General features: G+C 58.4%; 8 protein-coding genes across 8 annotated transcripts; 4 read left to right on the top strand and 4 right to left on the bottom strand.

Moving 5' to 3' along the window:
* Positions 1-277: 277 nt before the first annotated feature.
* MFSD11 (DUF895 domain membrane protein) lies at positions 278-1,932 on the top strand (the record flags this gene model as incomplete). The annotated part of the gene is made up of 3 exons (XM_028643467.1): positions 278-1,515; positions 1,570-1,630; positions 1,684-1,932. The coding sequence occupies 3 exons, from the start codon at positions 278-280 to the stop codon at positions 1,930-1,932; spliced, it is 1,548 nt and encodes a 515-aa protein (XP_028492934.1).
* Positions 1,933-2,174: 242 nt separating this feature from the next.
* Positions 2,175-3,761, bottom strand: D7B24_009393 (uncharacterized protein; the record flags this gene model as incomplete). The annotated part of the gene is made up of 1 exon (XM_028643468.1): positions 2,175-3,761. The coding sequence occupies one exon, from the start codon at positions 3,759-3,761 to the stop codon at positions 2,175-2,177; it is 1,587 nt and encodes a 528-aa protein (XP_028492935.1).
* A 1,101-nt stretch (positions 3,762-4,862) lies between these two features.
* On the bottom strand, positions 4,863-5,627 carry D7B24_009394 (uncharacterized protein; the record flags this gene model as incomplete). The annotated part of the gene is made up of 1 exon (XM_028643469.1): positions 4,863-5,627. The coding sequence occupies one exon, from the start codon at positions 5,625-5,627 to the stop codon at positions 4,863-4,865; it is 765 nt and encodes a 254-aa protein (XP_028492936.1).
* An 882-nt stretch (positions 5,628-6,509) lies between these two features.
* D7B24_009395 (uncharacterized protein) lies at positions 6,510-7,615 on the top strand (the record flags this gene model as incomplete). Its single annotated transcript, XM_028643470.1, has 2 exons — positions 6,510-6,891; positions 6,954-7,615. 2 exons carry the CDS (start codon positions 6,510-6,512, stop codon positions 7,613-7,615), a joined length of 1,044 nt encoding a protein of 347 aa, XP_028492937.1.
* A 2,461-nt stretch (positions 7,616-10,076) lies between these two features.
* Positions 10,077-10,929, top strand: D7B24_009396 (uncharacterized protein; the record flags this gene model as incomplete). The annotated part of the gene is made up of 2 exons (XM_028643471.1): positions 10,077-10,127; positions 10,210-10,929. 2 exons carry the CDS (start codon positions 10,077-10,079, stop codon positions 10,927-10,929), a joined length of 771 nt encoding a protein of 256 aa, XP_028492938.1.
* Positions 10,930-12,007: 1,078 nt separating this feature from the next.
* Positions 12,008-15,043, bottom strand: D7B24_009397 (uncharacterized protein; the record flags this gene model as incomplete). Its single annotated transcript, XM_028643472.1, has 3 exons — positions 12,008-12,361; positions 12,422-14,801; positions 14,955-15,043. 3 exons carry the CDS (start codon positions 15,041-15,043, stop codon positions 12,008-12,010), a joined length of 2,823 nt encoding a protein of 940 aa, XP_028492939.1.
* A 2,129-nt stretch (positions 15,044-17,172) lies between these two features.
* UTP5 (Small subunit (SSU) processome component) lies at positions 17,173-18,474 on the top strand (the record flags this gene model as incomplete). Its single annotated transcript, XM_028643473.1, has 1 exon — positions 17,173-18,474. The coding sequence occupies one exon, from the start codon at positions 17,173-17,175 to the stop codon at positions 18,472-18,474; it is 1,302 nt and encodes a 433-aa protein (XP_028492940.1).
* A 752-nt stretch (positions 18,475-19,226) lies between these two features.
* Positions 19,227-21,149, bottom strand: D7B24_009399 (uncharacterized protein; the record flags this gene model as incomplete). The annotated part of the gene is made up of 1 exon (XM_028643474.1): positions 19,227-21,149. One exon carries the CDS (start codon positions 21,147-21,149, stop codon positions 19,227-19,229), a length of 1,923 nt encoding a protein of 640 aa, XP_028492941.1.
* Between the last annotated feature and the right edge of the window lie 4,618 nt (positions 21,150-25,767).

The following is a 25,767-nucleotide window of genomic DNA, read 5'->3' on the forward strand; positions in this document are numbered from 1 at the left end:
GTCTTGGTCTGAATCTGGATCGACGCTCACTTGGCCCGATCACTCTCCCACTCGACTCGACTCACTCACTCTCCTCGACTCGCTCACTCTCTAAAGTCGCTCGTACGCAGACACCCTGCACTGCAGCTTCAGCTTGGGTACGGCACTCATCTGGCCAACCACCCAATTCCCCCCCAGCCTGAACCTGAACCAACCGAGTTCAGTGCCGGACGCCACCGCGCGCAGTACCACCCCAGATCCCCAATTGGGAAATATCTCGGTGCGACGCCTCACCACCATGGCCGACGCCCACAACACCACCCCCGCCACGGCGGTGCCCGCCGCCGCTGCCGACAACCATGTTCACGGCGACACGGCCGCCTCGGTCGCCGATTCCGCGAGCTTCCCCGCTCAGTCGATCCCCCGTCCTGCCGGTTGGATCTACAAGGGCTGGCGCATGTTTGGCCGTGAGTACTGGTACGCCTCGCCGCGCATCCAGCTCTTCATGGTCTCCTTTGTCTGCTTCCTCTGCCCCGGCATGTTCAACGCCCTCAGCGGTCTCGGCGGCGGTGGCCAGGTCAACCCCAAGGCCGCCAACGACGCCAACACGGCCCTCTACAGCACCTTTGCCGTCGTCGGCTTCTTCGCCGGCTCCTTCGCCAACCGTCTCGGCCTGCGCATCACCCTCTCTCTCGGTGGCATCGGCTACTGCGTCTACGCTGCCAGCTTCCTCTCGTACAGCCACACCCAGAACCACGGCTTCGTCGTCTTTGCTGGCGCCTTCCTCGGTGTTTGCGCCGGTCTGCTGTGGGCCGCCCAGGGCGCCATCATGATGTCCTACCCGCCCGAGAACGAGAAGGGCCGCTACATCTCCTGGTTCTGGATGATCTTCAACCTCGGCGCTGTCATTGGCTCGCTCATCCCCCTGGCCGACAACATCAACAGCCGCAGCGGCCAGGTCAACGACGGCACCTACGCCGCCTTTATCATCCTCATGTTCCTCGGCGCCGTCATGGCCCTGTTCCTCGTCGATGCCGGCAAGGTTCAGCGTGAGGATGGCTCCAAGGTGATCATGATGAAGAACCCCTCGTGGAAGTCGGAGCTTCTCGGCCTGTGGGAGGGCATCCGCGACCAGCTCTGGATCCTGCTGCTGTTCCCCCTGTTCTTCACGTCCAACGTCTTCTACACCTACCAGAACAACGGCATGAACCTCATGCACTTCAACATTCGCACCCGCGCCCTCAACAGTCTGCTCTACTGGCTCGCGCAGATCATCGGTGCCCTCGTCATGGGCTACGGCCTGGACTTCCCCGGCGTGCGTCGCTCGTGGCGCGCCCGCGGCTCCTACATTGTCCTCATTGTCCTGACCATGGTCATCTGGGGCGGCGGCTGGGCCTGGCAGAGCAAGCAGCTTCCTCGCGAGGAGGCCAAGGGCGACATTGACTGGACCGACGGCGGTGAGCGCTACATCGGCCCCATGTTCCTGTACTTCTTCTACGGCTTCTTCGATGCCGCCTGGCAGACATCCATCTACTGGTACGTGGCCCCACGGAAACGACCCGATGCCATCGGTGACTGACTCTCTTCCAGGTACATGGGTTCTCTCTCCAACTCGTCTCGCAAGGCTGCCAACCTCGCTGGTTTCTACAAGGTATGCAAGCGTTCGAGCCCCTACTTCACCCGACACCCAGCTAACCTCACCAGGGTATCCAATCTGCCGGTGCCGCCGTCTTCTGGCGCCTCGACGGTCTCGAGACGCCCTACGACACCATCTTCGGCGCCACCTGGGGCATGCTCGGTGCTGCCCTCCTCATTGCCGCTCCCGTCATCTGGATGCGCATCAAGGACACGACCGATGTCGAGGAGGATCTCCGTGGCACCGATGAGACTGTGGAGGATGTCGTCGCCCCCGGCAAGCTGGCTGAGGAGGAGAAGCGTGCTGCTGTCGTGTAGCGCTGCACCCAGGATTGATTGAATAGGTGGTCCGTCGCGAGTCGAGAGATGGCGATGACGGCCATACAACATGTATCATTTAGTTCGTCGCAACTTTCCTACGGGAAGTGCCATGATTTGATTTAGTACGATTCAAGGTTGAGCATCTTTGATCAGCATGTGACATGCTCTCTCGATACCACCTGGTTTACGGGTCTAGTGTGATGTATACTCTGACAGCCCCAACAGCTGCAGGATCGTCCCTAAGCCTTCTTGGCTCCCCAAATGTCTCTCCACATCTCCTTGAACCCGTATTTCGGAGCCCTATTATCGTACACCCTCGCGTGGCCCTCGCCGCCCAGCTGCGCAAACATGCTCGGCGGCCGTGCCGCGGCTTGGCCCTCGGCAAGCAGCGACCTCGCCGGCCGAAGCCCCCCATCTCGAATCATGTCCGGCAGCAGCGGCGCGACGTCGGCGTAGCAGGCCTTGAGCTCGCGTTCCAGCGAGTAATAGGGTTTCTTCGCCAGCTCTGGCGCCATGAGGTTGTAGGACCGCGTCAGGTTGTTCAGCGTTTCCACCGACAGCGTCAAATACGACCGCTCGGCCGCCTCCCACGCTGGATCGCGGAAGATGGGACCAACATCCTCCGCCGAAACTTCCACGGGCGCTGCCCCCTCCGCCGCCGCCGCGGCCTCGTCCTTGCGCCGCCGCGGGTTAACCCTTTCCTCCGCAGCGGCAAACCCATCGGCCCGTGCCGCCTGCGCCGTTACATCGCCCCCGGACGCCGCGATCATGCGCGCCGCGTGCCGCGCCCAGTCGCCGCGGAGGCGGGCGCGAAAGGCGGCGACCTCACGCACGACCTCCTGCTGCTTCTCGATCCACGGCGGCACGATGCCCTGGCGCTGGATCATGCGGTCCATGAGGTCCTGCGTCGTGTCGACAAAGGGGTTCCGCGTCGCCGCCTCGCCGCGCACGCCGGCGCCGCGCGCGATGCCCCGAAACTGGCCCCCCGCGCCCATGGCCTCCTCGATGCGCCGGTTCGCCAGCGCCGCGAGCCCAGAGACGGTCGCCGGCACGGCACGCGCCACGGGCTCGAAACGCCGCCGCATCTCCTCGCGGAACGCCTCGCGCTCGTCCTCTGACGCAGCGGCTGCTGCCGGCCCTGCTGACCCGGACGAGGTGCCACCGCCACCGCTGCGCGTCTTCAGGTCGATGTACGCACCCGCCATCTCCCGCGCGTGGGCCGCCCGCACAGACGCCTTGACCGGCGCCCGCCGCCGCGGCAGCGCCACGGGCTGCGGGACGCGGTAGGTGCCCCGCGCGCCCACGGGCAGCGGCCTGTGGGCGTCGTCGAGCATGCGCAGCACGGCGTCGTGCTGCGTCTCGGTGCCCGTCCAGGGCGTCGCCGCCGACGCCGCTGCCGATGCGGCGGGCACGGTGCCCTCGCGCGCCGTGAGGCCCGCCTCGGCAAAGGCGGCGGCGGGGGCGTCCTGGAACGTGGCGGCCTGAACCTTTTCGAAGAGGCGGTCCTTGAGAGCCGGGGAGAAGCCTGCTTCCGTGGTGACGGCGCGGAAGCCGGATGTGCTGCCTGTCAGGGCTTCTTCGGTCGCCTGCTCGAGGCGGCGGGAGAGGGCGCCTTGGAGGGTGTCTTCGTCTGGAGGGTCATCTTGGGGTGCAGCGGCGGGGGTCTCGTTGCCTGGCTTTTCGGAGGCGGTGGCGGACGGGTCTTTGCTTGGTTTGTCTTGGGAGGCAGAGGAGAGGAGGCGGCGGGGAGGGCTGCGGGTGGGGAGCGATCGCGGGCTGAGCCGGCGGATGCATAGTGAGCATGGTCTAGGAAGGTTCGTAGGCATGGCGTCTTGTGTCGTGTCTCTCTATCGGGGGTGAGGACGACATGTCGTGGAGGGTTGTCGGCTTTTGGATGATGTCAACGATGCAACTTGGAGGGAGGGACACTTTAGACGTGAGGTCCAAGTGGGAACTCTTATCGGCCGTCTTATCGGCCGTTTAACAAGGTGTCTCCCCGAATACGAGGTGAAACCCTCACATCGCATCTATACACCTCCCAGAGTCGGAGGAACGACCTTCAAGCTCAGAAAATGAGGTGCTTTCTTTCATGGCTCGCTTTCTGATCATGTCGTTCCAAAACCGTGAGTACCGTTGGCGCGACGAACCTGCTTGGCATCTCGCGCCTTTTGCGCGGATTGCAGCATAATGCATGATTACAGCATATTGCATCACGGTGGTAGGTTCAAGGTGCATAAAATGTCCCTTTTAGTTTGCCCCTGTCTCCAGGCAACCACAGCTTGGTCGTATAATTTGACGAAGATGGCCTGTAAGGCGTTTGTGCAGCTCGTTATCAAGTGACGTTCTTGACTGGAGCTGCGTGACTTGTCATCACGAGACTTGAGTGTCAGACTCTCGGCATTCATAGCAGTAAAGGATGTTTGCCATGACGTACGGCCCATGACGGAGCGTCTGGGCACAGGGATTTGACAGAAGCCTCTGTCAGAGTGGACTTGCCGAGGACAAAGGGAGCAGCTCAATGGCTTTTGAACACAATTACCAGAACAGTGTTCGAAAGCCACGTGTAGACTATGGGACTCAGCAACTAATTGAATAATCACAAGTACTCGGACCGTCGTTGCCCCGTGTCCCCTCTACCAACAGTCAGGAGCACGCCAGTTATCTTCGTCGCTCAGAATAACGCCTCACAAGCCCGAATCCTAACGACGCGTCCCTTCCAACCGATTATATGTCTTTGCCGGGGGTTGATCGGAGCATTATGGATAGCAGAGGACTCAAACCTCACCGTAAAATCAGCAAGATCAAGCGTGAAGCACGGCAGTAGCATCAGTTACAAGGCTACCAAACGGGAAACGAGAAGAAGTAGAAGCGAGATTATCCGCCTACGCTGCTTTATTCCTGCCCATAGGTGGTGTCACCGGAGAAATCTACCACGGAATAATAGCACCATCATGGTTCCGGAATGTTCCAGTGATTTCCTTGTGCTCGAATGCAAAGGTCGTCTCGACCATGTTCGCCACGCTTGTCTCTACCGAGATGGCGTCGAGAGCCCTGAGGTCCATGCCGCTTGCCACTGTAAGATCCGTCTCTACAACGCCGGGGTGGAACAGGATACTGGTCAACCAAGGCTCCTCGAAGGACAAGAGACGAATGAACCAGTTCAGAGACGTCTTACTGGCGCCGTACGGGCTCGACGTCTTGGGAAAGTGGCTGAAGATCTCCTGTGAGCTGATCGAGCCAATGATGGTGGATATCACGACAAATTTGGGAGCCCCAGTCTTGCTAGCCTTGAGCAGGTCGGCAGTCGCCTGCACAAGGGTCAGCGGGCCGAGGGTGTTGACTTGAAAGTGCTTGAGGGCGTTCGCGACTGACGTGCTCAGGACGCTGGTGCCGTCCTGGGCGATGCCGGCATTGGCGATGACGATATCCAGAGACGTGATGCCCTGGCTGCGGATATACGCTACAGCCTTGGCGGCGTCGGTCGTTATGGCAGTGTCAAGCTTGACGATGATGAGCTTCGTGTCAGCGCCCTTGGGCAGGTCGACAAGCGCCTTGGACGTTGAATGAGAAGGGTCGCGGACGGCGGCAACTACTGTGGTGGAAGGCTTTTGAAGAATTCGCTGCACAAAGCCCTTGCCAATACCACGGTTGGCACCGGTAATTAGGTAGATCGAGGGGGGAATCATGGTCATATCGCGGCAACTGAGGAAGGGAGCTCAAGTCTAATGACGAACCAGAAAAAGAAACGTCACGAGAGCCTACAGACTGTACCTATTTATCTTTTGATCGAAATGACGGAAAAGCTGGCCGGTTCCGTTGGTACGCAATGAAGTTTCTTAAAACCGGCAAAAACGTGATTGGGCCTATCTCCGTGATATTACTGATGCACAATCCAGCCATTCATTGAGCCTCTATCAGATGAACTATGAGGCAGCAATTCTCTTGCGGAGTCGCCGGCCACAGTCAGTATTGAGCGGAGGCTTTAGTGAACATTAGTGAACAACTAGGTGCCGCGTCTCTTTTTATGCCATCATCCCGTTAAGACCGAGAACTATCTTAGGTATACACAGTCCGTACAGGGTGGCCGCGACATAGTAGTAGGATTTGGCGTCCCTGGCCAGTTGTCAAGAACCTCGCCTCTCAATTGTGCTGGCCAGGGTTCTCGCCGGCAGTCCAGCTAGTTCTTACTAGCCTCCATGCACTGAGGCCATTATCAGTTCTGAATTGATGAGAGTCTTACATATAGAAGTGGTGGCTCTGCCAAACTAAGAGGATCAGGGACGTGTGACAGTTTTTCGGCACGGATGGGCAACACCAACCTCCACCCCTACCTCGTCAAGACATGGGCGGTCGTTCGTAATCCCTTTCATCAGTAATACCATATACCCTGAACTATTAAGCTGTTGCCGGCTTTGCCAGATCCTGGTCCGAGTGTGCAGGGAGGGAAACATGTCCATATTGTCGCACGAGTCAAGCGAGCTCGAGGTTCAAACATCTACAACAGCCTCCCCTTCGTCACCCAGCCTCTTGCATCTGCACCTGTCAATTTTGCGTCACAAACTATCAAATCAGCAATGTCGTCATCTCTCGTCACTGGAGGCACAGGCTTCGTCGGCCTCTATCTGGTCAAACTCCTCCTCGAGCGAGGCCATCGTGTTCACGCCACCGTCCGCTCTCTCAGAAACAAGGCAAAATGCAAACCGCTGCTTGACCTTCAAAACCAGTTTCCCGACAGCCTTCACCTGTTCGAGGCCGATCTTATGACGACAGACTCTTTTACTCAGGCCATGCAGGGCTGCCGAGTTGTTTATCACGTCGCTTCGCCCTTCCTCGTGCCCGACCAGATCAAGGACGGCTTTAAGGACTGCGTCGAGCCAGCACTGCAAGGAACCAAGAATGTGTTGAAATCTGTCAATGGTACAGAAAGCGTCAGGCGTGTAGTCCTCACCTCATCCGGTACGCGTGGTCTCACCCCATTCTTGTACCGTGGTTCAATATCTAACAAGCCTTTCTTCAAGTTTCCGCAATGTTCGGTGACAATGCCGATGTGATGAAGACACCGAACAAAACCCTCGACGAGTCGTGCTGGAATCAGAGCAGCAGCGTCACGCACTATCCCTACGCTTATTCTAAGGCGGTAGCTGAGCGGGAGGCTTGGAAGATGCACGACGCCCAGGGCCGCTGGTCTCTCGTCGTCATCAATCCAGGCCTGATCGTAGGCCCATCCCTGACACCCGAGTCCATCTCGGGCAGCCTTCACATGCTTGAGGCCATGTATAAAGGCGACAATCGCATGGGCGTCGCTGATCTGTCCTATCCTGTCGCCGATGTGCGCGACGTCGCCGAAGCTCATGTTAAGGTCGGTGAAGACGAATCGCGGAACGGTCGCTTCATCATCTCGGGTGACCGCACGATCTCGCTGCTTGAGATGGCTGGTTTTGTGCGATCGGTGCATAGGGATCCCAAGGCATTACCGAGCCGCAACCTTCCTAGGCTGATGGTGTATGCTGTCGGGCCCTTCATCGGGATTTCAAAAAAGTGGTCGACCGCCAACCTTAGCATTCCATTCAAAGTTGATAACTGCAAGAGCATCCAGGAGCTCGGCCTGAAGTACCGTCCGGTTAGCGAGAGCTTCCAAGCGCACTACCGGTCCTGGGAAGCAGCGAACCCTCGACATTGATTTTCGTTCCACAGGCCCTTACCCTAAGTCTCCTATTCTCTGTTATGCGTCTGTTACTGTCAGTCATGGAGCCACTCCAAAACAGTATATGTCAGTTCTATTTCACCCCAACTAACAATCTACGGTGCTCTTTCGTTATTCTGCAACGTCTCTACGCTTCGTTTACACTGGCATGATACCTGCGTACCGTCTTGACTTGGGTTGAAAGTTCCGCCTGTTCCACAACGGCTTTCTTGCACGACGCGAGGGCGGCTTTAGAGTGCTTCTGCTCAGAAATCTAAATCTCTCCTAAGAATTCCCTCGAATGATAGTCATAGATATTGTAGTGCGGCCAATACCAATAATTCTGCGATATTCGTCGGTCTGTTGTAGCTACAGTATCATGTCAGGTGAGCATTGGCGCTGTGGAAGCCCTGGCATGCGGCGCTGTCAACGATTTTCTGACGGCTTTGGATATGCGTTTTGCTTCCCAGTCAGAGTCTTTCTTCGGCCATAGCAAGGTCAGCCCTGGCCTCATCCCTGGCGGTGGCGGTAGCCAACACCTTCCCCAGCCTCGTTGGGCGCGGCTTTGCGCCGGAATGCTTGCTGAGTGGCAAGGTTATCGGTGAGAAGGCGGCTGCTCGTATCGGGTGGACCAATAAAGCATTCTGCTCATCCGAGGAAGTTTATGCTCATAGCCGAGGGCTCACCTCGCGCACTCGTCTTTTCCCAAGGGAATTGACGGCAATCAAGGTAACAGTCAGCTACAGGACTCGCCCAAGTCGCGAGGAACTTTTGCGGGATGTCGCCACTTAACAAAGGCACCAGTTTCTGGTGAAGTCTTGATTCGACTCTAGCCTATCTCTTTCGAAATTTGCGTGTTTCCGAGAGTCAGTGCTTGGCCATGACAAAAGGTGTCCTCTCCAACATGCCAGTGTAGGCTATCGAAATTGTAGCACAATAATCATGACTACCACCACAGAAGACAACGCGAGGACTGGTGCTAAGTTTTCCACTCCCACAAACCAAATCTTCAACTTACGAGCACCTTTACTTGCAGAACGTAATCTGACGTGCGAAACCCACCTTCGCTGGCTTTCTACTAGGCTTTGTTTCCCTCCAAGTAGGCCAATTGACGGTCGCCTAATTGCAAAAGCAGTGGCGAAAGACATTCATCCCGCTCAATCTGTAACGACGTCGTCCCTGGAATGGTACAACGATGACGGTTTATGAGCAATCAGCCAAAAGATTGAGTAAAGATGTCTTCAGGGTGACCATTCCTAAGCCGGAAGGCGCATACGCTCGGTTGGATCTGAAAACTGCAGCTTCCTCTTTCTGCCATATACCATATACGGAGGTTGACCCTCGACTTCCCCCCTGACAACGGGTGCCTAGGGTTCTCCCACAAAGCCTGTCTGCTTCGGGTGACGATATCACAACGAGGGCCCTCCTCAGATGCGGCAAGCCATACATAGGAATTCGAAGGTTGAGAGAGTGTATAAAAACATGAAAAAAGAGAAAAAAGAAAAGAAACAAATAATGACGGCATGCAACGTATTGTGCTCATAGCAAACGGGTTCTATCTTTACATTCCTTCCTACATGTGCGGATTGAATCACAATCATCTTCTCATGGTGTCTGTGGTCGGGTCGGAGCAATGATTCAATTCTGTATCCACAAGTTACTGACCCGGCGTTAACGCCCATTCCTCCGTCACCATGATAGGAATTAGTCTTCAGCAAGCGGGCTTTTACATTAGTTTGTTCGCAGCATTGATTTGTGTTTGGCCGGAGCCAACCCACTACTCTGTGCCCCGCCTTTGGTAGCAAGCGCTCTACAGAGGGAGGGAACCCAGAGAGGGAATGGTATGAATCGTGGCGGCCCGTCGTATCTCCAGAAAGTGAAATTTGCCGCGAGCCTCTACGGGAGCCGTCTTTTCCCTTTGCAGCTGCCTAAACTCTAAGATATGAACCGGAACAGGAGTTACCCTCGGCGCCTGTGCTTTGTAGACAATTGCCACTGCCAACCCTGTAAACCTAACGAGACCCAGTTGGCTTTGATCCAAGGCCGGTCGTCTTTGTCATATTAATGCTTCTACGCAGTTTTCCTTGACATTCAGAGTCGGGATCATTGAACGCCCCGCACCGTCTCTTAGCTGACAGGGCGGTGAAGAAGCGGGAGCTGACGAGCTGTGCTCCAAGAGAAGGGACTTACAGCAAGTGCCATGTATTCGGAGGCCATGTTGCAGAGCCTCTCCCCCTCATCCAAGACATGCCATTACAGGAAGCAAAAGCAACAAAAATACGGCCACTTTCAGTTGGTGAGGTCCTCGCGCGCCTCCATCAGCAGCAGTATCCACATGGTCTAACATCCCATGAGAGCGCATAGCATCAACGAACCCCCCCTTCTCAAACTCCGCACTTACTCGGGTGTCCCAACGGCACAAGCCCACTCCTGCAAGACCGATCGCACGATCAGTACCATGTCAGAAGATGTTCCTCGGTCCTCTGTCGACGGGGTTGTTTCCGCAGCCGTACGTTCAGCGCCGGTCACCAGCCCCATCTCCCATCTCTCGCACGGTCTCTTGATTCTGACAGACGCCATGCCCTGCACAGCGGCGGAAGGAACGCGGGCGGTTGGCGCAGGCAGCCTTTCGCCGACGCCAGATCGACACAATCGCCCGCCTGCGAGCCAGCAACCAGGAGATGCAGGACGCCATAGCCCGCTTGGCGCGCATCGCATCCGGCGTCGACAACCGCGAGCTTGCCGAGGCGGCGCGGGACGCCCAGAAGGCGGCGGGCTTCGACAAGACGGACGACGACAGCGCTGCCAAGACGCGGCGGACGACGCAGGTCGCCCGGCTGGGCCAGGGCGCCGCAGAGCGTCAGGGTCCCGCATGGCGCAGCGGGACGCCGGACGCCGAGGAAGACGGCATCCGTGGCGCCCGGCGCGCCATACCGAGCTACTACCGCACGGGACGCATGTCGCCGCGCCTCGGCTTCGGTCTCTGGCTCGAACCCGCGCGCCTCCACGTCGTGTACCCACCGGTCGACATCATGCCGTACCTGCAGGAGAAGACGTCTCTCTCCAACGTCCTCTTCTGGGCGAGCCTGTCGTACGGCTTCAAGCTCCTGCAAGCGAGGCCCGGCACGCGCTATCATCTGCTGGAGCAAGGGCTGCACGATGGCAGCGACCCGGGGGTGAGGACCATGGTCTGCGCATTCGTGGGAGACATGGTGAAGGGCAGCATCTGCCTCGGGGGCGGACCGCGCTGGACGGCGGACCGAGCCACGGCCATGCTCGATGCCTTTCACAGGCGGCTGGCGCTTGCGTGACCCCCTGCACCAGCTTCCGCGGTATCCTCTCTTCCTCTGGGAAAGATGCGTGCTGCGTGCTGCGCATGGTCTTGAGCGGTGGTGCCCGCCTGCTGTGGCGGATGACGGACAACGGCGTCTTTAACGAGCCGACTAACCCCATCCATGAGGCCTGTTGGATGGAGGTCGAATGTAGTTCTCTATGCAATACTGGAAAAACTGGCCCCGGAAACTCGAAAGCACGCTTAGTAGCGTGACTGTTTTCCTGTGTAAGATGATCTCTACATCTCACAGCCCTCTGTGTGGAACACGGTTCTTCTTCGCCTGCCCACCAGAACCGACAAACCTCAGACTTCTCCCTCTCTGGCCGGCAGACTCGCAGTAAAGATGGGGGAATCCAGTCTTCATTCTCTTGCCAACGAGCACTGACAGCGAGTGACCGAAGCTTGTGAAGACTTGCCGCGCCAACACAGCTCCCTACGTATCCTTGAACACCCCTCACAGCAACAAAATTCACCCAGAGAGCACCAAAAACGAACGCCGTGCACGAATTAAGTTGTACAATTCAGGGTTACCGCAACCAGCCGCCTCACGCGGCCAGTCGCTCGCAGAACGCCTCCCTCTTGAGATCATGCTCTGCTTGCTTTCTTCGTCACAATTACGCCTCGTCTCGCATTTCATCCTCATCCTCCCAGCGTGACCAATTGGTCACGGCCTCCCCTGCAGCCTCGAGGGAATAGTATCCTCGACGCAACTCTTAAAAATTTGGTCCTCAGACCGACCTCCCCACGCCTGTTTTTTTTTTCCCTCGGCGCATATGCACTATGCAGCCGACCAGGAGGACCTAGTCAAGTCCTCTGGTGCTCTCTTCTCCCCAAAAGCCTTTGCCATCGAAACACACCTCATGATGGAGAGTTACTCTCGGCCATTTCGAGGGAGCTCGCGGCGGCAATAGATGCTCCTTCGCTGCGATGGTATGTTCCCTCGGATACGCGCGGCTGCGGCCCCCCGGTCGGGGAACCGGTCGGAGAACAACAGCCGCACGATGCTCAAACAATGTGTAGAACACGCAAAACCGCCTCGTGCTGCTGCGAAAGGCTCACTCTTCCTCAGAATCAGAAGAGTCCTCACGCAGCGGGTGAAGAGGCACCTCCGGGTCACGTTCACCAGCGGGCTCTTGGCCTGACTGGTACTGGTTCTTGAGGCGCTCGAGCTCGGCAATGCGAGCCTCTTGCTCACGAGCATTCATGGGCTTGTTCTTCTTCGGCTTGCCCGATTTCTTCTGCCCGCCACCGCTGGCGCTACCTGGGGACGAGTCACGTGCGGCTGCCGCTGGAGGATGCACCGAGGCGGCGAAACCGGGAAGAACCTTCTTGAGAAGATCCCACAGCTTGTGGAGGGCATCGGGAGTCAGCTGGTCAATCTCCAACTCGAGCTCGCCGCTGTCGTTTTCCTGCAGGCACGGGGTTAGCAAACAAACGTCGGCGGCCGACCGGTTGGTGTCATCACGTACAGATTGACCCGTGTCCTTCTTGATAATGTCAATGGCCCGCGCGATATTGTTCTCGTCCAAGTCGTTGATACCGTTGGCGATCGCGTCCTTCTCAACCTGAGTCATCTGCCGCTTCTTCTTGGGTCCTGACGCGCCGCCCTTCTTGTGCGACGGGCCACCGGCGGCCTTCTTGCTCGGACCGTTGCCAGGGGCCTGGGCCTTGGCCTTGTGGCTTGGCTTGGCAGGCTTGCTCTTGGCCGGCTTTTCAGCCTTCTGGGTCCCGGCGCGCTCCTTCTCTTCGATGAGACGCTTCCTGATGGCATTCACGACAGTACGCTGCACATCAATCATCGTCTCGTCGGGGTTGTCGATGTTCATGAGCAGCTGCGACAGATTCCTCGTCTCGTCCGCGAGTCGTTGCTCGAGCTGCTGGATCGCGCCGTTAGTGATCTTAGCAGCGGGTGCAGAGGCGGCTTGCTCGTCTTCTGACTCTTCCTCGCTGTCCTCACCCGACCCAGCATCTGACGCGGGCTTGGCCGGCGTGTGCTTGGTGATCCATTGCTCCTTCTTGCTCCACATGTCGCGGAAGAGCCTCTCGAGCTGGACAGCGAGCCCGTACACGGGGTGGTCAGGGCCGTTGAACTTGAGGCAGTTCTTCACAATGAGCTGCACGTCGCCCACAACGCTCTTGGCGGTCTGGTACTCGTTTGTCATGAGCTTCTTCTTGATGGTGCCCAGGTCCATGGGGTTCTTGATGAGGGAGTAGTACTGAGGAATCTGCAGCGCGACCGGGTCGACAGGCACGACAAAGGGTGCATTGATGGCCTCGTGCTTGACATCCATCAGGGAGGAGATGACCTCGTAGGCAAATTGCAGATCCAACGGCAGCTTCTTTTTGTTAAAATTCTGAAGCGCCATGTAATCCATGTCTCTGCTCTTGGGCGGGTGAATTGCGCGCTTCGGCCTGTCCGTGTCATTGTGCGTCGACGCCCGTCGGACCTGCGGCACGCCACCAGGCGGCACGGCGTATGCCTCGGCGTCGGGTCTAGCGGCGGGACTGGGGGGCACGGGGCGCGGTTCTTTACGGACGGCAGCAGGTCGGGGCGCAGCGACAGGCGGCCGTTGTTCGGCCTGCCTCGAAGGGTTGTGCTTGGGTGGCGCCTTTGCTTTGGGGGGCTCCTCGGCCGGGATATCCAGGAGCCTAGCCCAGATCGCCGGCACCACGTTCTTCCCCGCGAGTGTGACGTCGTGGCTGGGGCCGTTGAAGGACACGGCGTTGCTGTACAGCAACGTCAGATCCGCCTTGAGGTCTCCGAGCGTGGGATACTTAGTCCCATCGCGCAGGTTGCGTTCCATCAAACCAATGTCCATGGGTTTCGCGACAAGAGCAGCATAGTTTCCGCCAAGCTGAGGCCACATCTTTGCGACAGAGTCCTTGAAGATAGCGCCATGCTTTGTCTTCTTGATACCGGCAAGGACCTTGCGGTACTCGCGGATCCGATGCTGCGTGACAGGCGTCGCGTTGAGAGCCGCGTCATGCCAGCCCTTCAGATTGCGGAATGGGTCGGGTTCGTCATCTGTCGCGACATCCAGGCGAGACGCCACCTCGACTGTGGACTCGGCCGTTGCTGCGCGCTCTGGCTCAGGCTCAGGCTCAGGCTCCTCATCGCGGGGTTCGGTCTTCGCGCGCTTGGCAGCAGGCTCCTCGACATTATCATCCTCGCGATCACGGGCGACCTTATTTGAGGAAGATGCTGGAGCGTCGTTCATAGTGACGTCAGCATCAGGTCGTGGCGAGGGAGAGCCCTTCTTGCCATCGAGGTCGAGTTGGGACAAGCTCGCTGGTTTCAGGTCTACATCGGCAGTCGGGTTGGATGTGAGTGGCGAAGACGTCTTTTCCGTGCCGTTTGGCTTGGCAGCTGGTGACTTGGGGGCGGCTTCGGGTTCGGGTGAGTCGAGTTGCATTTCTACGTCGTCCGCCTCGTCCGGCGGAGAAGCCTTTTCTGGCTTGCTCGACTCAGTCGTCTTTGCCGTGGCTTCCTCCGAGTTCGAGGACTCAATAGATGGCTGGATAGGTTCCTCCTTGGCCGGGGATGGCTTCTTCTGAGGAGTCTCGTCGGTTGTTGTGGCGGCCGCCGGAGGCTTCGGGGGCAGTGATGCTGGCGGCTGTGGCGACTTGGAGGCCGATTTCGCCGTCTCGGGTGCCTCCTTGGATGGCGTAGGCTCGGACGTAGAGTCAGGCTTGCTCGGCGCAGACCCTTTCGCGGCGGCAGACTCCGTGTCAACTGCGTTCGCGTTCGACTCGTCCTTGGCCTTCTTGTCCGACGCGTCATCGTGGCTGCCGTTGCCATTCGTCAAAGGCGTTGCGACTTTTCCAGAGGGTGCAGAGGGCGAGGTATGGCTGTGGCAGAAGTCGATTAGTCATCAGTTGGGATGCGGTACGGGTCGGCAGCGCCAGAATGCAGGCGCGCAGGATGAGGCATCATGAGAGAGCCGCGACAGAGTGTGGCACAGGGGGGCGCGTAGAAAGTCATAGCGGAGAAGAGTAACGTACCCATTAGTCTCAGGCTTGCCTGCCTTCTCGGATGCAGCGGCACTCTCCTTCTCGACGGGCTCTGCCCGTTCTGACTGAGGCGACGCCATGACTTCGGTGTAGGTGAATGCGCTCAGGGCGGAGGGGCACTAATCAACGCGCCAGACGCGACCTCAACCGATGAAATACGCTTTCGAAGTGTTGCGCAGACGAATCGGTGATGGAAAGGAGGCGAGGTGGTTGAGGATGAGCGTTTGTGATGACGGCAGGCGCGTGGCGTGGTTGTGGAGGGAAGGCGCGTGGCGATGAGGGGGGGGGACCAACTGGGGCGTTTGATGGCGCGTATGGGCCGTCGACGACGCGTCAAAAGAGTCGAGACTTGGTCGCAATTGTTTGAGGAGATGAATAGAGCAGAGTTGGGAGGCGTGCCGTGATGAGGTTGATCGCAAGAGGCCGCGAAGAAAGTACTTGGCGATCTGGCGATCGCGCATGCAGCTTCAGAGGTACCGGGGGGTGGAATACAAACACGCGACGAGTGTCGGTGGAGCCGGCAGGACTCGAAATGGGGCGGCGGAGTGGAAGGTGCTCGGTTCCGTGGATAAATCGGGCGCGCGTCGCAGAGAAGTGAATCGTGCGAAAGGGCAAAAGGATGGTAATTCGTTATGTGGTGGTATGGATGGTCTGGTCTGGTGTGGTTGATGATGGTGAGAGGTACCTCTTTATTTTTTTTTATTTCGGCGAGGGTGGTGGTCGCGAAGGTACGGTACGGTACGGAGGGTCGCGACCTGCGGAGGAAAGCGCGTGCACGTCAGTGTTTTTGGTCCCGGTTGGCGGCGCGTCCTATTTATGAGAAGGAGCTGACAAGCTCCGAGTGGCCGACTATCTGGCCTTATCGGGGCAAGGGCAGCTGCTGGAGAAAAATTTGGTTGGGCAGGAGGCATGCGCGCACAGGAGGAAGGTGGTCTGTGCAGAGGGGAGGGGGGGCAGGCGTGCAGGGATCCCATTGGGAGGTCGCCATGGGGGGCCCGCACAAAATGTACAATTATGCGGTGCGCAGCCAATGAGCCAGCGTTGGGCGACGGTGGGTTGTAGGGGACTGGACGATGACGAGGGACCAAAGGGGGAATGACGAGGCTGGGATGGCCGCTCGAGGTGTGGCTGAGGATGGATCGCACGAGAGCACACAAACATGGTCGTGATGGAGATCCAGACGGAGAGGGGGCGAGGCACGACAACAATGGGAACGTGTTGACTCACTCGAAATAGGCCTCTCCAAGTTCTGTGCTGCGCATGCGCCTGCGGCATGCGCGGTGAAGGGAAGGAAGCGAAGGAAGCAAAAGCGTGAAGGATCCAGATGTGGCTGCAATTCAAGATGTGGCGGGGCAAGATGAATGCACAGGCCACCGAGAAGGGTAGAAAGAGGGAGAGTTGGGTAAAACCAGTCGAAATTCGTCCTGGGACTAAATACAGCCAGCCCGCCCTGACGCTTCCACCCCATCACCCATCACCCACCCCCGGGCTTCAGCTTTGGGAGACACGAGCGACCGGCAGAGGATGGATGGATTGCATTGGTATCGTAGTATTTGATGAATTTGCTGATGCAACCCTCCGATAGTAAGTTGCGCCATCTAGGTACTTCACACAGAAAGAAGACTTCTTGCGACACAGAGCCGGATCTGCAGCGTCGACCGGCAAAGATGGATGGCCAAGGTAGACAAAGAGGTGATGCGACGCTTCTGTGATTGGACGAGGCTTTCCAGAAGGGTCGAGATTTCTGCTGGGTGAGCGGTCGCAGCCGCGCAGGTCAGATGACTACTGGCCCAGGAATACGCCACATGCGTCGCACACGTGAAAGGCCACCAGCCGGGTGCGGTCTGCAGAAATGGCGTGGCGTTCCTGGCTGCTGCGCCGGAAGCGTCGACCACCACACCACCATTCACCATGGTTTCTCGGTGAGATGGTAGCTCACACCGAGCGTGGCCATCACGTGTCATTAGTCATCCCCCGCCGACCCGCTTCCCTGCATCGACCGCGCCAGTCGTGCTGGAAAATTTGGCAGGGCCCAGAAAAAAAGTTCACCGCAGCAGCAACCTCCAGACTCTCTCTCTCGGCAGCATCCAGAGGTTATCTCAACAAGACTCTTCTGCACCCTTTCGCCCGCTCCATTGCTCGTCTGCCCTCTCAACTTAGACGAGGAAAAGGTCTCTGCAGCAACCAGAAAAAAAAGGCTGCTGCAATCATGTCCGCCAAGAGAAAGGCATCGGCGCGGTTCGCGCCCCCCGCCGTCAAGTCGGCCATCAAAGTCCCAACCAAGGCCCGCATCGACGAGAGCAGGACGGCCGTCTCCTCGACCGACAACATTCAGGCTTCGGCCCGCAACCAGACGCAAGAGACGATCGACATATCATCCGACTCGAACAGCGACGACGACGACGACGAGGATGCCTCCGACGACGGGGCTGGGTCGGACAACCTCATGAACGGTGTCGAGGCGACGGGCGTCGCTCCTTCAATAGCAGCAGCAGCAGCAGCAGCAGCAGCCAACAGCACGACACAAGCGACAACGACAGACACAGCAGATGCCGACTCGGAGGACGCCGAGGACGCCACGTCGCCCTCCTTTGGCGAGCTGCTCCGCGGCACAATCGACGTCCCCGCCATCCTCTCCCAACAAGCCCTCTCCTCGGCACCGAAAGCTTCCTCCGCCTCCAAAGCCCTGACAGCGACGACGACGACGGTCACAACGACGACGCCGCTCGACCCCCCCTCCCTCTCCTCCCTCAGCACAGTCCTCACGCAGGCGCTCCGCACCGAAGACACGGAGCTCCTCGAGTCGTGCCTGCAAATCACCGACACGCCGTCGATCCACGCGACCATTGAGCGCCTCGACTCGGCCCTCGCCGGCGTCCTGCTGACGCGCCTCGCCGCCCGCTTCCACCGCCGCCCCGGCCGCGCCGGCTCCCTCATGACCTGGGTCAAGTGGACGCTCGTCGCCCACGGCGGCGCCCTCGCCCTGCAGCCCAAGGTCCTCGACCGCCTCGTCGCCCTGCAAAAGGTCCTCAACGAGCGCGCCCGCGGCCTGCCGAGCCTGCTCGCCCTCAAGGGCAAGCTCGACATGCTCGACGCCCAGATGCAGCTGCGCCAGAGCAGGCAGCGCGGCGGCGGCCGCGGTGCCGACGAGGAGGAGGAGGAGGGCGACGACGACGACGAAGACGAGGAGGGCGCTATTTACGTCGAGGGCGAGGAGGCCGATGTTGACGTCGCCATTGCCGAGGCCAACGGTGCGCTGCTGGCGCTGGAGGAGGGGGATGACGACGTGCCTGGGACGAACGGCTTTGCTGCCGACTCGGACGTTGACGATGACGATTCGGACGTCGAGGAGCCCGAGAGCGACGACGATGGCGAGGAGGTGCTTGATGAGGATGATGTCGATCACCTTGATGTCGAGGACTCGATGGATGAGGATGAGGACAGCGATGCCGAGGCCGCGCCGCCCTCGAAGCTGAGGAAGACGGCTCGCTCGTTTGGCAAGAGACGTTGAGCCTGTGCACCCGTGTGTGTATGTGACAGGCTTGGGTAGAAGCAGACCAAAAAAAAAATGAAGAGAAAGAAAGGATTCAGGGTGACGACGGTGGAACCGGCTTTGAAAAGACGAGCCGAGCCGTACAGGAGCACCCACTGGATCATACATCACTGGCAACCCATCCGTCCGTCTGGCATGAACGGCGACGACGGTCGATTGGCAGCGTCTCGGGTTAGACCCGTGGCGTGGTAGTCTTGTCTATAATGGCATAGAGCTGTATTTTGTCACATGCCTCGGCGTTTCTCGCTTGCTCTTCATATAAATGTACGCCTTATTCCTCGATCATCTGCATGTTGTTCGGATTGACCTGCTTGCTCTCGCAGCACTGGTCCATATCGAGAAATGACAATGAGCCACTTTTATACGGGCTGTGTCAATGGCAAGAGCCGACCGGAGCACAGCGACCACGAGCAAAAAGTTACTTCGACATGGAGGCGCATAGGCTTCGAGCACAGTACAGAGTGTGATTGTATAAAAAAGATATATGATGTCTGGGTTTATCACTGTCTACCCATCTAGTAAAGCTCCAAAAACAACCAAGAAGAAAAAAAAAACGCCCCTAGGCATGCAGTAACCGCTCGCTCGAATGACAGGTAGGTTAGGTCCAATAGTTGGGTCAGAATCAATCAATGACAAAAGATGTGTCGATGGTAAGTGTGTACACGCATTGGTGGTCATGCATTCTGGGTCATCAATCTCGGGTCTCGAACTCAGATAGCCCAGCTGCCGCGGCGCTCACGGACGCCCCAGGCCAAGGGATCAAGTGTGTCGAGGTTGGGATGTTGGTGAGCCCACTCCAGGATGTAGACCCGGAGGGCTCTCCATCGGGGACAGCGCTGGTCCTCGGGCACCTGTGCTTCCTCGACCACGTGGCCGTGGGCCATTTGGCTGGCGTCGTCGGCACGCAGGTCGGCGATGCTGACCTTGGCGAATTTGGAGAGCTCCTGATCAAAGTTGCGGGCCATGGCGGGGTACCCCAACGACAGGTAGTTGTAGACCTGGGTGATGAAGGCATCGTTGAACTCGCTGTGGATGCGGTCCTCCCTCTCCACATTGGCCTTCTCGCGCTTCAGCTTCTCCTCGAGCCCATGCAGCATGTGCAGACCCTTGGCTTCGCCGGAACGGAGACGGTGCTCCGGCGGGGCCGGGGGCGAGCTTTGACTGCTCGACTCGGGTTCATCGCTCATGGAGCCACGACCGAAAGCCTGAGCAAAGGGGTCGCCGGGCGTCGACGGCATGGGAGTCCTCATGACGGTCGGGGGCTGCAGTTCGGCCTGCACGATATTCGTGCTGTTGCGGCTGTCCTTGTAGCAGTAGCCCCGCCAGAGACCACCTCCGCCGGTGGCGTCTCTGTTGATGTCCTCCATAAACTCAACTTCCTTGAATGGGTGGTTGGGTTCAAGCTTTGTTAGCTTAGGCGACGGGCACCGTCGGAAAGTCAATTCTTTGCCGAGCATGGGAGGTGAGGCAGCACTCCTCATCCTCTTCACGTTGGCGTCCTCCTGGGCAGCGCGGCCAAAGGGCCTTGGCACGAAGCCGCCTGCCACGTTTCGGAAGCCCGTCTCGGGCGGGATCTGCGAGGGCTTGACAAAAGGGAGGTGCGCCGGTCGGGACGTAGCGGGCATGCCCGAGACGGACGGCGGCACAAGAGGCATGTGTGATTCTCCGATGGGCCGTCCCGTCGCCGACGATGACGTCGCGCTAGCAGGGCCGACCTGGGCAGCCTTCGTCTCCTGAAGGACCGTGGTCGTGGAGCCCACCAGAGGCATGTAGGTCTCGCCGATGGGACCGCGAGCTGCTCCAGGCTGCGAACGCTTGCGCGAGTTGGTCGTCCACATGGGATCGGGGGGGCTGTCGAGCTCCATGTTGTCAAGCTCCGAATCGTCCATGTCGACATCACCGTCCAGGTCCCCATCTGCATCCGCATCGTGCATCGTGTCGCCGCGCTCGGCCGCCACCTTTTCCGCATGCTCCTGCATGTGCTTGTGCCAGTAGCCCAGGTCAGACGACTTGCGTCGCGCGGCACGGGGCTGGCGTCCATGGAGGGCTTTGGGCTGCTCTCTGAGGGGCACGGGCGATGTGCTCGATGACAGAGAATCGTCGCCGGAGCTCTCGCGGAAGTAGAAGTGGGCGGCACCACCCTCCCGCGCCCTGCTGTTGGGAAAGGCAGCGAGGGCATCTTCGTGCATCTGGCGCTCGGCCTCCTTGGCAGCCCACTCCAACACATAGTTGCCTGCATTCTCATCTTCCGATTCACGCCTGGCACCCTTGTGCAGGACAGTCTGGTTGTGCGAGGACTGGTCGCGGGGTTTCCGTCTCGACTTGTTGCGCTGGACGTAAATGTGATTTGTGTAGGGGGTGATGTCGGTCTTATCAGCGGGCTTGGTGGCGGGGCCCGTGTCTCCGACTCGGCGGGTTCGTCTCGAGGTCTCGATCAACTGAGGGGCGAACCGCCTCTTGCCGGGCTGGAAGACGACTGGGTCGGGCGACTGTTCGCGAGGCGACGGTTCGGGCGTGAGCTCGTCTGTGTGTCCGCCGGGCTGCGTCTTAGGGGCCTGGCTGCGGACCGACTGAAAAGTCGTCTCGATAGGTACAGGGGCGAACCGCCTGCGAGGGGGTGCCGGATCGGCCATTGTACTATGTGGGTGAGAGTCGTTCCTTTTACCGGACTTTCTCTCTCGCGGCCGCTGCGTCCGGGGAAAGGAAAACTGATCGAGGGGGGAATCTGTCAATGCTGGTCTGCTGTCGTCGGAGTCGCCCGGTGTGGGCATGCGAGCTCACGTTCTCGCGCGTCGATCAGGATATTGTGGAGGGGTCGTCGATGATCAGCGTCCTCGCTCCGAGAATTCGGTCACGAGTCGAAGAGTGAGCCAACTTGGTCCGAAGACATGAAAGAGTGGAAAGGAATCCGAAAAACCGTTGTAGTTGGTGGTGGTGGTGGAGGAAGAGAGCAGAAATATCTCTCAACAAGGGGGCAGAAGGGTGGAGGGGTTGATCGGAGTTTATCGCCTGTCGTGCGACCCAGGAAAGGAAAGAAGGCACTCGATGGAGTACTTTGGTGAGGAGGGGGAGGAGAGGGTATCGTTGCGTCGTCCTTGTGTAGGGAGAGGAAGAAGGAGGTGTGGCAGCCTCCCAGACGACAGAGGTCAAGAAGTCCGTCGGCCGGGCGAACAAGGTGCAGAGCCCTGAACGAACCAAAGGAGCGGTCACAGGTCGACGATGGGATAATAAGACTCGTTCTCGTTCGTGCTGCCCTGACAGAGCGTAGCAGGTGGGTGGGTGGGCTGGCCCGGCTGGGCTGGCAGTGGTGGTGGTGGTACCTACCTAGGCTTGCTAGGTAGGTACATGGATGGTAGTAGGCGATGGTCTGGTGGGTGGGTGTGGGTGGGGGAAAGGCGGTGGAACAGTCAGTTGGGGATTCCGTTCTGAGGTAGACAGGTGTCATTCGACTGTGCGAGCAGCGTGAAGAAGACTCTGATGGCACGGCTCTTGACTCATTCGGGCACCGAGTGGCGTAGGTGCCTCGGCTGGCCAGTGGAAGGGACCGCTGAACAGACCTGCTCGCAGGGCATGGCCGAGTGGTCGTCCGATGTCGCTCTTCTCGAAGCACAGTCGCCGTATATGCCTGGCACGGAGCAGATACATCACGTCAAGTGCCTCGCCTCAGGGCCTACAAGGGTCCCCCCCTCTTCTCACAGCGCCTTGCATTCCCATGCCTCCATGCATCCAAGCACAATGCCGTTGACATCATCCTCGGCTTGCCCCCCCCCCCCCCCCTCCCCTTCCCCCCTCTCTCTTCTAGGCTCATAGGCTGCTGGGCTGTCCTTATCTGGTAGGTATTTTCAGCAACAGGCCTAGACACCTGGGGTCTAGACTCTTCGTCTCCTGAGATTCCGCAGTTCCTTTCGTATCTAGTATCGATGTTGCTGCTGACCTTCGTGACGGCTGAGCTGAGAAGAGGGGGACAAAGAAAGGGCAAAATCGCTGAGGCTGGGGCCTGAGACAAATGATGATTCGAAGGGACAGATTTGGAGACGGAGACAAGACGTTGGGCAAATAAAAAAAAACTGACCCAGGCACGCGCCAGCCCAGGCGAGTTTAATTGCCCATCAGCTGCCATCGTGGCTTTCGCGGCATGTCCTGAGCCTATGGGGGGGGGGGGGGGCCTCTTCCCCTCACACCCTCCCGATTCCAGCGGTCATCACCAGAGGCAACAACACGACTCGAGAAATGACAAGCCATGAAGACAACTCATCGTTGCGCGACCCTATTGATTTGGCGGTGGTTTTCTTTTAGCAGCAGAAATCCTTGAACAGTGCCTCAAACCTCTGTCTGATTTCGTCGCCAATTGATAGCCACTGACGTGCTCACAGCAAGGCTTTGCGAAGCAACCGTACTCAACATGCAGAGCCCGGAGACAGAGGAGACGCACGTCGCAGCGCCGGGACCTGGTACCTGCTCTTGACTCTTCCTGTCCCAGATTAGCGGCCACACCTTCCGGATGTCTTCCGCTGCAGCACCAATCGCCGGGGGTTCCAGCTTGGTTGTGTTCGCTCATCATGCCAGGCCATGTTGGGACAGAAGAGGTGTGTGTACTGGTAAGGTACCCTGCTTAGGTAGAGAGAGAGCCCGCAGGTTCCGAACAGGGATGATCGATCACCTGTCAGAATGAGCCCGCCTCATCTGTGTGTTGGCAGCTGCTGAATGCTGCGTTCCTCAGTCAAACGAGCTGCTCTCATTCCTCGCTAGCTGGTGTATACTCTACATCTCTCAACAACAACCCCTCAAGCAAAGAACCCCCACGTCCCCCCAGCTCACCTAAACATGTCTTCCCCATGGGCGAGCTCGGAGCGCCTGCCGAGAAAGACATGGCGTCCCTGTCTCCATTTGAGAACTGACGTAGAGAGTAGTGACTGGTTTTCTGGTTGACTCTGACAAGGCCCATCCAGCGACCAGATGGCTCGGGATCTAGAATCGATGAACTCATCCAACGCCCAGCCTGCATCTCGTCGGAACGGTCCCGCCCGCCACCAGCTCGTTCGAGACTCCTCAGTCTGCATGCCAGCAGGCCCGACACTGCTGCACCTCGACCCCATCGACGGGCATATGCGATGGGGCCCTGCTCCATAGGAAAGAGTCCAGCACCAGGTCGGTGAGCGTGCTTGCCAAGGGGGCATAGCTCGAATGCAAGCTTCAGCACGAGCTTCCTAAAGTACGGTTCTAGTTGGTCTTCCAGGATTTGTCGAAAATCTACGAAGCACTGTACGATATCATCTCGACTGCCAAACTAGGACGGCAGAGCTCCTGACGAACTGCACAGTAGCACCATGTTGTCTATCTCTCGTGACACGGCATGCCAACCCATCCCCGTTCCTCAGCATCAACCCCTCATCTCATCTCTTCTCACCACTTCCCAGCAAGCAAGCAAGCCAGCCAACATATCAAGGTCGACTTGATTGGGGGGCCTCCTTCTCACGCGATCCCGGCGTGCGACCTGACGTGCTCATCAATCGTAGACATCAGCCCAACAATCTCTTCCTTACCCACGCCACCTGTTGAGCATGTGTCACTCTCAACAGGCTTCCTACGCGACCAACGACCAACCCGCCTTCACGATACCCTCACATTCTCCCTTCCGATGACCAGCACTCGCGAACCACGCGCCGTCCGTCGCCCCGACCATTGGCCCACCCCATCGCGCTCGCGCAACCAGCCCCGTCGCCCTGCGTCCTCACCGCCCTCCCCTCCCCCGGCCGCACGAGCCAGCGGGGCAGGCGCGTGCCGGAACCTGGGCCCAGAGGTCCCCGGGGAGGATGAGGGGGCCCGCGGCCCGTGCTAGGGGCTCTCCCTCTCTCTCTCTCTCCCCCCGCGTTTCGCTGGCGCACTTGAAGCTTGGTTTCCCGCCAGGATGCGCAGAGCAGCGATGCCGGCGAAAGGGGGGGGGAGGGGCCGAGTCCTCTCTCGTTTGCGATCTGCGTCTTATCTCTGTTGTGGCGGTGAGATTGGGCGGGACGCCACAGTTGCACGGGCGACGCAGTTAGTTAGACCTTGTTTGCGTGACAGAGGGCAACCGGGCCGGCACACGGCTGGCCCGGGCTGTTGAGACAGAGTCTGGGCGGCGGGTGGCAGCGTGACTTTTTTTTGTCCCATCGAGATCGCGACCAGCACGTCCACAAAAGACGGTCGCCTGTCCGGCGGCCGCTGGACTGTACTGGAGGTGCACTTCTAGCTGGCATCTGAGACCACTTGCGATGAGATACCTGCGGTGATGATGCTGAAACATGCTAGTAGTGGTAGAACCAAGGTGGGTGCTGACTCGATGAACCTGTGATTGGATGTTGTGGTTGCATGGTCGGATTCTTCAGTGACGCTGTTGCTCTCTGAGGCTAATTAGCGTCATGAAGCTGAGTCGCCAGCGACACTATGAGGATGCTGCATCTGGTTTCGGTCTGCTTGTGCCTTGGCCACAATGTGTGGTTTGTATGGTCGAATTTTGTGACGCTGACGACATCTTGACTTCGTTGACGCTGCGATGATTACATGTAGAGCAGCGAATGACAGGAGGCCCCCTGTGAAGCCACCGAACGGGGGGCTACTTGGGGGCCAAGGACTTCGAGAATGCGTATATAAGAGCTGCGGAGCCTCCTCGTTGCGGAGGGCCAGGGAGTGCCAGAGTTCAGATGCATTACACCCCCATATCTATCGTCTATTGCCTGTGGACCATGTGAAAGGCCTCTTCACTCTGCTCCAAATTACACACCGGCAGGAATCTACACTGCAATTATAAGTGGGTCGAGTGAAGAGGTCTTCCGCACGAGGTTCGCAGGCGATAGGTGATGAGTATGGGGTCGTAATACATCTGAATTATGTCCCTCCGCGCTCCTTCTATACACGTTCTTGTAGCCCTTAGCCCCCTAATCAGCCCCGGGGTTTCGTGGCTCTGTAGGGCCACCTGACAACCAATACGCACGATTAGCTGCGGTCTGACTTGATCAAAATTGTAAAGTAGTGTAGTGTGATTATTCAGTTTCTTCTCTCTCGTAACTCTGGGCTAAACACCGGTCTTGACGTACTCTTATAGCCTCCAGCAGGAGGGGGGGTTGTTAAACACGCGTTCGTTTTTGTCTCGTCTCTACCATTTTTCCAGGAGCAAACAAATAGCATAGACTACGAGCATCAAAGACAACGTTGCTATTCAGATTGTTCAAACAGCAGCATGTCCTATTTTGTTCAGATATATACTCAAGGGGC

The sequence above is a fragment of the Verticillium nonalfalfae genome, assembly GCF_003724135.2.
Source record: "Verticillium nonalfalfae strain VnAa140/NRRL 66861 chromosome Unknown scaffold_93, whole genome shotgun sequence".
Taxonomy (NCBI): domain Eukaryota; kingdom Fungi; phylum Ascomycota; class Sordariomycetes; order Glomerellales; family Plectosphaerellaceae; genus Verticillium; species Verticillium nonalfalfae.